Below are 10888 nucleotides of genomic sequence, written 5' to 3'. Positions count from 1 at the left end.
GATGGATGGATGGATGGATGGATGGATGGATGGATGGATGGATGGATAGATATTAGGTAAAAACCATACTATGCATACTTCTATTTACCAATTCTTTCTCTGGAGGTGGATAGCCTTCATAGGTCCTTTGAGGTTGATTTGAATACTTATAGTACTCAGAACGGCTTAGCCATTCAGTTATTCTTTGAACAATATTGCTGTCATTTTATACAACATTCTCTTGGTTCTGCTCATTTCACTCTTCATTATTTCATGCAAGTCTTTCCACATTTTTCCTAAAATCAACTTCTCATCATTTCTTATAGCACAATAGTATTCCATCACAATCATATACCACAACTTCTTCAGCCATTCCCCAATTGATGGGCATCCCCTCAATTTCCAATTCTTTGCCCCCACAAAGATGGCTGCTATGAATATTTTAAAACAAATAGGTTCTTTTCCTATTTTCCCTGATCACCTTGGGAAACAGATCTAATAGTGAGTGGTATTGCTAGGTCAGTGACTTTCTTTCAGAGTAAGGTCAATACAAACTTGACAATTTTCAGTCCTCTGTGAAGCCAAAAGTGTTTCATTGTGTGCAGGTTTTTCAGGCCTTGAAGATTTACTGTAACACTACCCTCAAAACTTCAGTGACTGTAAGAACACTTTATAGATAAAAATATCTTATCATTAGATTCCCTTAGTATTTCAGGAATTAATTCTCCCAGTTTACATTCCAAGCCAGGTCTTCCTGTATCACATTCAACTTATCAGTAAGTGTTATAAAAGTTATTGATAAAAGTATGGCATCATGGGAAAACTGCTGAACTTGGTGTAGGAGAACTTAGGTTCCAATCCTGAATCTGCCTCTTACTATCTCAGTGACCGTGGACCAGAGTTCCTCATCAATAAAAAGGAGGAGGCTTTGACTAGAGGGTCTCTACCATTCCTCCTGTTTTTTCCCCAATATCCTGAGGAACAGCCAAGGATCAAAACCAAATGTAGCATTATGAGAAAATGGACAGCAATTGGCAAGAAAGCTAGTCTCTAGGAGATCAACGTATTAACTACCATAGCAGAAAGTTATTTGGAGACCGTAAGACTGAAAAACACTGTCCCCTGAAGGAGATATAAAACCTCACCCGAAGTGCATGCAGTTCCCAAAGTGCAGTGTTCTGAGCGTTGCAGTACTCTGGCTCATCTAGTTCAGGAAGGAAAATTCCACTTCCCTGAGATTCATTGTCAAGCAGTAGATCTGTCTTTGGAAAGGTCTAAAACAGAGCCACAAAGAAAAGGTTTGTACCACAAGAAAACAAAACAGTATTCAATGTTTGCTCATCCTTAAAGATTCCTCTGACTTATCTTCAAGATAATAGAGCATGAAACCAAAGGGCTGCTGCCCCACCCACTCACCCAAAATAACCAAGGGCTTTCTTCAAGCGCATTCATTACCAAGACTTACATGCATCAAAACTCTGTTAGTGGCAAGAATGCCAATACTTGAATTTGGTAGGACGTGAAGGGCCAAGGTACAAAGGCGTTTTATGAAAGCAAGGGCTCGCTGCTGAGAAACCTGCTTTCTGCGTTTAGTTAGCATAACATCAAGGCACTGAAGGACAATTTCAACATCCTCATTGGTAGCACCTAGCACAAAGAGGAAAGAATAGTTCAGGATGTGTTACTGGTGTGTTTTCATCCCAAAACCTTACGGAGGGCTCCCCTCAGTTTGAAAGCTCAGTGTATCGATACCACTCCTCTATCAGTGACACAGAAACATATTTTCAACCCCAATGACATGAAATGAAGAAAAGAGAGTATGCAGTGTCTCTCTGACTAATTATAAGACTTGCAAATTATTGGAGGTCTATTACAAAAACAGGGCAGCTAGGTGGTACAGTGGATAGAGCACTGGGCCTAAAGCCAGGAAGACTCCTCTTCCTGAGTTCAAATCCAGCCTCACACACTTACTAGCTGTGTGACCCTGGGTATGTCACTTAATCCTGTCTGCCTCAAGTTTCCTCATCTGTAAAATGAGCTGGAGAAGCAAAAAGCAAACCATTCTAGTGTCTTTGCCAAGAAAACCCCAAAGGGGGTCACAAAGAGTTAGATACAATTGAAAAATGACTAAACAACAACAAATTACACACAGGCACGTGACACGGATATGCCAAAGTGCTCTTCTACCACTGCTCTCCACAGCTTCCTCAGAATTCCCTCCTTTCATCACCACCTCCACCTCCAGCACCCAGCTAGAGAAGCATTTTTCACTCTATGGAATATCTGTGAAAGTTTAAATTAAATGTAGCATATTTCAGATGTGAAACATCATACAAATCCCAGTGATTTACATAGACTTTAAAGCTAAATATGCCACAAAAAAAATGAGAAGGGAAGCAGATCAGACTTTCTTTCACTGTTATGGATAAGAGATGTATTCTTTAAAAAAGAGAGAAAAGAGGCAATTACAAAAGACAAAACAGACTTGATTACATGAAACTGAAATCAGCTCCTACATAAAATTAATTCATCTAGGAAGAAGGTAAGTGGTTGAAAGAGATGAGTGGTCAGTGCATATGATTAACCAGTTTTCATAAGAATTATTGCCAACTATTAACAAAAATATGAAAGAATACTCCAAATCACTAATAATAAGAGAAATACAAATCAAAATATTACTGAGCTCACCTTCCATACCCCAAATCAGCAAAGATGACAAAAGATGGGAATAGTCGATGTCGGAGGAGTTATGAAAAGACAGACACACAAATGCATTGCTAGAGCTATGAATTAGTACAAACATTTTGGAAAGTATTTTGGAATTATGCAAACAAAGTAACCAAAATGTCCATATCCTTTGATCCTGTGATTCCACTGCTAGGCTTATATCCCACAGAGATCATTGCTAAGAAGAAAGTCCCCAAATACACCATAATGTTTATAGCAGTGCTTTTTGTGATAGCAAAGAACTGGAAGTAAAGTAGAGGTCTGTTGATTGAGGAAAGGCTAAACAAACTGTGATACACGAATGTGATGGAATATCGCTACGATACACACACATCCTAACACACTCATTGCAACTTACTCCCTTTGAAGAATAAAAAGTCTTTATTTAAGGAGTAAAACTTTCAAAAAACGACCAAGAAAAAACAACAGTTGGAAGAACTACAACTTCCATAGCATTTTACAGCTCTATTTTTTTTTAAATAAGCTTTATTAATGTCTTTTGTTTATATTACATCACTTCTCCAGTATCCTTCTTTCTCCCAAAGAGTTATCTCAGATAACAAATAGTATTTTAACCAAAAATAAAAAGAGAGAAAAATCAGTATAATTGATGAATACATCAGAACAAATCTGAAAATATGCACGATGTTCAGCACTCATGGACCTCCCTTCCACCTCTGCAAAGCAATGGGTTGGGAGGATCTTCTTAGATCGCTTCTATCTCACCACACCCGTTCTTTATTTGCAACATTCACTTCTGATTTATGTGTGGGGAGATGTGGCTGTTCTTTCCATTCACAACGTTGGAGTCATTATGTATATTGTTTTCTTGGCTCCGATTACTCCACTATATAATCAGCTTCAGTATTCATCTCATTTCTTGTTTGTTACAGCACAGAAATATCCCATTACATTCATGTAATGTAATAACCATTCCCTAATTGATGGGCATCTGCTTTGTTTCCAATTCTTCACAATCACAAAAAGTGCTGCTATAAATATTTTGGTATATATGGGAACTTTCTTCTTAGATCTTTCTTAAAGATAATTATACAACGGGCTTCTGATTTAAGGCAGTATTTCTCAAATTTAATCTTACAGCATCCATGTACTATCTAACTTTTGCTAAATTCCAAACTAGTGTCTTTTGTGCTTCTCACAATTAGATTAATATCACAAAACAACGTATTTTTGCATGCACTAAATTTTCCTAGGCCTAAACACTTTATTCTAACACTGAATTTTTATCTTCAGAGCAACTGAGTAGCTATTCTACTCTCCCACAGACAGTGCTAAGTGTTGGGTGAGTAATATGATTGTGCTCTCCTATAATGACCCTTCTGACCAAAAGCAAGACTGCTGGCTGCGCACTCTGCTTTAATGAAATGAGCTAATCACCCACAGCTAAACAGTAGGGAAGAAAGTTTGGTCTGATCAGCCATAAAAGATCCTAATGACAAAAATGTTCCCATCGTTGTATTTCATTCAACTAGTTGACTAAAATAGTTAACCAAAAAGGGAAATTAAGAATATATTCCTGTTTTACTATGGTCATTTCATATCAGCCTATTAAAAACTAAAATGCTATGACAAACAAAATCAATGTTCAATATCAATAAAAAGTATATCTGATTAAAAATATGAATTAACATACCTGCATGTAATTTAAACAACGTTTTGTAGAGATGTGTATAGAACTTCATAGGATCTATATTTAGAACATCACCTGTTTAAAACAGAAAACCACAAATGAAGTATGGGCCCATCTACACTGTGGGTCACTAACATTTTACTTAGTAGATACCCTACCTTGGCCAGAAAGAATGTGGAAAGCAGTATGAACACAATGAAGGCACTCTCGGTAGCTGAGTTCCTGTAAGTAAAGATGGAGATTAGGAAACATACTTGAAAATTTCACATTTAACAAATAATTCATCAACAAATTTACTTACACCAGACTCAATGAGAGTATGCAGAACGACTAATAAGTCATCAAAAAACTCCACATTTATAAGGTGTGCAAACCTAGAATGAAACAACAGATTATACTCAAAGACAGATTATACTAAAAGCATGACAAATAGCTAGGCATAAAGCTTAAATGCATCATGAAAACATGTTTCTTGATCCAGACTTCTAATGTCATCAGTTTAAGGAACTCCTGATGTAAAAAGTCCATCCACCCGTGCAGATCAGTAACTTGTCTGTAATTTCTAATTTGAACAAGCTGTCTGAAAAACTGATCATGAAATATCCAGGGTCACTTAGCTACTACTCTAAAAAATGCTAATATGTAAACTTTAAAATTTGTTAGTTGTCAAGCCAAATAAGTAAATAAGTTCTCAACCTACCTTTTGTACTGACATAGTATAGTCATTCCTCACCTAATGTTGTTAACTTAGTCTATGAAAGCATAACATTAGGTGGGACAATTCCAAGGAGAGTGTCATAAGTTAATAATGACGAACTGATTCATAGCATAAGAGTCATGGTTTTAGTGTTAATAACAAAGGTGCAGGGGGTGACGGGGAGGGGGAGGTGTTGGCTTGTTCAGGTTCCAACTGCTGGAGCCACAAAGGAACAGAGAAGCAATATACTAGCAAGGGACCTAGAAGCTGGTTACAAGTGCTTATCTTGGGTGGTTGCATGAGCAATAAAAGGGGAATGGATGCAAGAGATACAGTGGAGATAGAAATATCGAAATTGGGCAACTGACTAGATATGTGGAGTAAGGGATGGGGAGGAGCAGAGAACCACGCTTAAGTTATGAACCTGGAAGACGAGAAAGAATGATAGGGTCCTCAACAAAAATAGGGAACTTCAGTACAGGGGAGGGTTTAGGGGAAAGATAATGAGTTGTTTTAAATATGTTGAGTTTAAGATGTCAATGCAACACCCAATATGAAATGTCTAATAGCTCAGGAGAGGATCTTGAATATATAGATATACAGATCTTGGAGTCAACTGCATAAAGACGATATTGAAAACCAAAGAAGCTAATGAGATCAACAAGTAAAGAAGACAGGCATATATATGGGTGAAGGGTCAACAATGGAGACAGACAAGAAGGTCATTAAAGTAGAAGAACCAGGACGTGGCTGTGCTCCAAAAACATAGAGAAGACAAAGTGTACCAGAGGAGGTGTCAACAGCATCAAATGTTAGAGCGGTCAAAAAAGGATGAGAACTGAGAAAAAGACCATCAGATTGGCGCAGACCACTGGTAATTTTCATTACACAAAATTGAAAAGCATTCATGCAAATAAAATTAGTGCAACTATGGAAAGATGGGAAACAGGTGACTAGAGAAAAAACATCTTTGAATCACATATCTCTGATAAGTGGCTGGCAACTAAGATACACAGGCAATACAAATATATAAGACCAAAAGCTATTAGTGGTCAAAGGTATGAACAAACAGCTCAAAATAACAGTAAATCATTAAACATCAAATGAAAGAAAGCTCCAAATCATTAATAAAACAAATACAAATCAAAATAACTGAGGTTTCACCTCACAGCTAGCATATTGGCAGAGATGATATCGTTGGAAAGGGAGTAGTCAGTTCTGGAGACTAAAGAAATAAATACATGCACACTAATGTGCTGCTGATGGGAGTTGTGAATTGGTCCAAACATTCCAAAAAACAAATTGGAATTATACAAATACAGTAACTAAAATATTTATACTCTGTGTCCCAGGATGCTCTACTGCTAGGAATATTCCCTAAGAAAGTCAATAACAAAAACAAAGCCCCTACATATGCCAAAATATTTATAGCAGCAATTTCTTTTTTTAGTAGAAGAAAAGTAGATGCCCATCAAAGGGGGAGTAGTTAAACATTAACATTAATTTAATGGATTATTATTACTATGCGAAAAAAACATCGAAGATAATGAATATAGAGCAATTTGGGAAGGTTTACATAAAGTAATGCACTGTAAAAAGTGACAAATATGAGGAAGCATGGAAAGATCTACATGAAATAATGCAGGGTGAAATAAAGTCAAGAATAAGTATACAAGCTTGAGCTCTCTCCCAAAGCCCTCCAAATACCTAAAAAAATGGCTCTAAACAAATTCTAAAGCAGCAGAACCCACAAAAAGACAGAGTGAAACAAACTTCCAGCCCAAGACAGCCTGGATGGTTGATCAGAAAGGTATATCGCTCTGGGCTGGGAGAGAGGAGCAGTTCCACGTGGGCGTGTAGGCCACAGCGAACCTGGAGCAGGCCTCAGAGGACTGAATTGCGGGCAGCTGTGGCAGTTTCCAGACTTCTCAACCCCTGAACGCCAAAGACAACTTAGAAGATCAGTGGGAAAAGTCTGTGACTGTGGGGAGACAGGAGCTAGGTCTCAGCCTCAAGTCTCGAGTGCGGTCCGGGGCCACAGCTTTTTTCCTGAGCTTCCAGCCCACAGACTGAGGGGGAATCGAGTGGCTGATCAGAAGGGGATTGCAGGGATCTCTTTGCCAGTGCTGAGGCAGGAATCTCTTGCTTCACCAGTGCTTGGATCTGGGTCACAGTTCTGAGGGGCAGTCCTGGGGCACGGAGGAACACTGGTGCGGTGGAGCTTGTTGTGGTGGTGGAGAGAAAACACCTCGCCCCTTACCATACCACCATGGAAGAACTGAAAAGTTACAGGTCCCTAGAAGTACCTCTGAAAATAGCTGTACAAACCCCCGAAGCTTGGGACAGTACACTCTTCACATTGGAAGCAGGCTTTTATCTTAACAAAGGTAAAACTCAAGTAATTAGCCAGGATCATGAGTAAGGAGCGCAAAAAGAGTCAGACTATATATTATCTTACTTTGGTGACAAAGAAGATCAAAACATACAACCAGAAGAAGACAACAAAGCCAAAGCTCCTCATTCCAAAGCCTCCAAGAAAAATACGAATCAGTCCCAGGCCTTGGAGGAGCTCAAAGGGGATTTTGAGAAGCAAGTAAGAGAAGTAGAGGAAAAACTGAGAGTGATGCAAGAAAATCATGAAAAACAAGTCAACAACTTGCTAAAGGAGACCCAAAAAAATACTGAAGAAAATAACACCTTAAAAAATAGCCTAACCCAAATGGCAAAAGAGGTCCAAAAAACCAATGAGGAGAAGAATGCCCTAAAAAGCAAAATTGGCCAAATGGAAAAGGAAGTCCAAAAGCTTACTGAAGAAAATACTTCCTTAAAAATCAGAATACAGCAATTGGAAGCTAGTGACTTTATGAGAAATCAAGACACTGTAAAACCAATCCAAAAGAATGAAAAATTAGAAAACAATGTGAAATATCTCATTGGAAAAACAACTGACCTGAAAATAGATCCAGGAGAGAGAACTTAAAAATTATTGGAATATCTGAAAGCCATGATCAAAAAAAAGAGCCTAGACATCATCTTTCTAGAAATTATCAAGGAAAACTGTCCTGGTATTTTAGAACCAGAGGGCAAAATAGAAATTGAAAGAATCCACCAATCTCCTCATGAAAGAGATCCCCAAAGGAAAACTACTAGGAATATTGTAGCCAAACTCCAGAGTTCCCAGGTCAAGGAGAAAATATTACAAGCAGCCAGAAAGAAACAATTCAAGTACTGTGGAAACACAATCAGAATAACACAAGATTTAGCTGCTTGTACATTAAGGGACCGCAGGGCATGGAATATGATATTCCAGAGAGCAAAGGAGATAGGATTATAACCAAGAATCACCTACCCAGCAAAACTGAGTATAATCCTGCAGGGGAAAAAATGGTCCTTCAGTGAAATAGAGGACTTTCAAGCATTCTTGATGAAAAGACCAGAGTTGAACAGAAAATCTGATTTTCAAATACAAGACTCGAGTGGAACATGAAGAGACAATCAAGAGAACTCCTCAAGTATGACCAACCTCACCATGGTGACAGAATTTCTCCTAATGGGCTTTTCCAATACCTCGGAGCTGCAGGCCTTATATGCCATGCTCTTCTTACTGATGTACCTGGTGGTTCTGATAATGAATCTGCTCATTTTCACTCTCATCTCTCTTGATGAGCATCTCTACTCCCCCATGTACTTCTTCCTGAAGAACCTGTCCTTTTTAGATCTTTGCTTTATTTCTGCCACACTCCCTAAATCTATCACAAACTTTCTGTGCCACAGCCATTCTGTTTCTTTCATGGGGTGCGTATTACAGTTTTTTTTAGTAATTTTCTTTGCAGAATCTGAGCTTTCTCTCCTTACAATAATGTCCTATGGCCGCTATGTGGCCATCTGTCAGCCCCTGCACTATGAAGTCATGATGACCAGAGGGGCTTGTGTGAAGATGGCAACTGTTTCCTGGCTCAGTGGAGGTTTGTTAGGGGCTCTGTACTCAGGCAGTACATTCACTTTGCCTTTCTGTGGCTCCAAAGAGATCTATCAGTTCTTCTGTGATGTCACTTCATTACTTAGGCTCTCCTAACCTGATACACATATTGGAGTAGATGTGACTTTGTCTAGCGGGATTACTTTGGGGATTCTCTGTTTTATTCCCATAGCTATCTCTTACAGTCACATATTCTCAACTGTGCTGAAGATTCCAACCACAGAGGGTCGGTCAAAAGCCTTCTCCACTTGCCTGCCCCATCTCATCGTTCTCATAGTTTTTATCACAACAGGTGTCATTGCTTATCTAAAACCACGCCAGGAATCTTACTCAGTTCCAGATCTGTTGTTATCTATATTCTACACAGTGGCGCCCACAGCCTTGAACCCTGTCATCTACAGCCTGAGGAACAATGACATCAAGACTTCTCTGATGAAACTAATAGCTGGGAAACACTTCTCACAGGGATTAACATTAAGACCTTTTCCATGACTGTATGACTGCTTTATTTCAAAAGAAAGAAAAGGAAATCAGTTGTGGCCTTTCTGTGCTTACTAACTTGAACTCTTTCCTTGTTCGTCCATGTCAAGGTCGTTAGTTAGGAAATGCTGTCTCTGAGAAATTGTTAATAAATGATTTTCGAAATAAAAAAAAAATTGAAAAAAGAATTAAGTATACAAAGTGACTAAAACAACATAAAGGGAAAGAAAAACCACAAAAATACCTAAGTGAATGTTTCAAAATTACAAAGAGCAAGCAAGGCTCAAAAAGAAGAGATCTGAGAAGACATCCACACTTTATCCCTTGGAAGAGATGAGAGGTCCACAAGTGTGCTACATTTCACATATTTTCAGACTTTTTTGATGTATTGATCAGTTTTGCTGATTTTTTTTCTCACGTCTTTAAAAAAAGTATTTGTTATATAGGATGGCTCTCTGTGAAGAGGTAGGGGAGATACACAGAGGGAAATTATGCTGATGGTATAAAAAAAGAAATCAATTAAAAACTTATTTAAAAAAATAAAGTGATGCTAAGTAAACAAAACCAAATCTATACAATGACTGTAACATTATAAACAGAAGGAACAACATTCAAAACAATGCTGTGAAATTTTACTAACCAAATCTGGCCCCAAAGAAGAGGAATTAAGACAACTATGGATGTGGAACACTGCATAAATGTCAGACTTTTCAATATGTTGATTAGTTTTGCTCAAATGACTTTTTCTCTCTTTTTATTCTTTGTTATGGGGGAAATGATGTCTGGGAAAGAAAGGAAGAAGGACTATATTGAGAAATGTAGGTGATATAAAAACAAAAATATTCAACAAAAGTTGATTTTAAAAATAAAGAGGAAAAAATAAAGTGAAGTAGAGAACATAGACAAAAGAAAGCAGTCAAGAGGCATAAATGAGGAGCCAGGAAAGCATACTGTAAAAAGTTAGAAGTTTTCGATTGAGGGGGTAGGCTAATAATGTCACAGATAAATCTGAACAGCCCCTCTCTCCCAAGCTCCATTCCCACATCACCAATTACCTACTGTACATTTCAAACTCAATCTGGCCAAAACTGAACTGCTTTACCTTTCACTCCCAAATTCTCCCCTCTTTCTCTTGAAATTCTTCTATTTTCCCAGGTTCAAAAACTCAGCATTATCCTCAACCCCTCCCTCTCCTTTGTTCCACAAAGCCAACGGATTGCAAAATCTTGCTGCTTCTCTCCATCTCTCTCACACTGACCCCTTCTGTTCACTTATAAAGGTGTTGCCTTAGTTCAAGTCCTTATCACTTCTCCCTGATTATTGCAACAGCCTTCTAAATCAGGGGCTGGGGCCTGCTTTTTGTAAGGCTCACAAG

At 38.3% G+C, this 10888-nt stretch overlaps 1 protein-coding gene across 2 annotated transcripts in view; it reads right to left on the bottom strand.

Annotated features, from left to right (window-relative positions):
- Positions 1–10888, bottom strand: part of LOC114034142 (nucleolar complex protein 3 homolog) — a 42235-nt gene that overhangs the window by 7638 nt on the left and 23709 nt on the right. For both annotated transcript variants that reach the window (XM_027849745.1, XM_027849746.1), the window contains exons 14-18: positions 4659–4731; positions 4516–4579; positions 4361–4432; positions 1445–1626; positions 1125–1253 (exon numbers count right to left, since the gene is read on the bottom strand). In XM_027849745.1, the coding sequence (XP_027705546.1) occupies positions 1125–1253; positions 1445–1626; positions 4361–4432; positions 4516–4579; positions 4659–4731 (520 nt within the window). The remainder of the gene's footprint in view (positions 1–1124; positions 1254–1444; positions 1627–4360; positions 4433–4515; positions 4580–4658; positions 4732–10888) is intronic.

Source organism: Vombatus ursinus, unplaced genomic scaffold (genome assembly GCF_900497805.2).
Source record: "Vombatus ursinus unplaced genomic scaffold, bare-nosed wombat genome assembly UNPS02008216.1, whole genome shotgun sequence".
Lineage (NCBI taxonomy): Eukaryota > Metazoa > Chordata > Mammalia > Diprotodontia > Vombatidae > Vombatus > Vombatus ursinus.
This window is presented reverse-complemented; position numbering and strand designations above follow the sequence as displayed.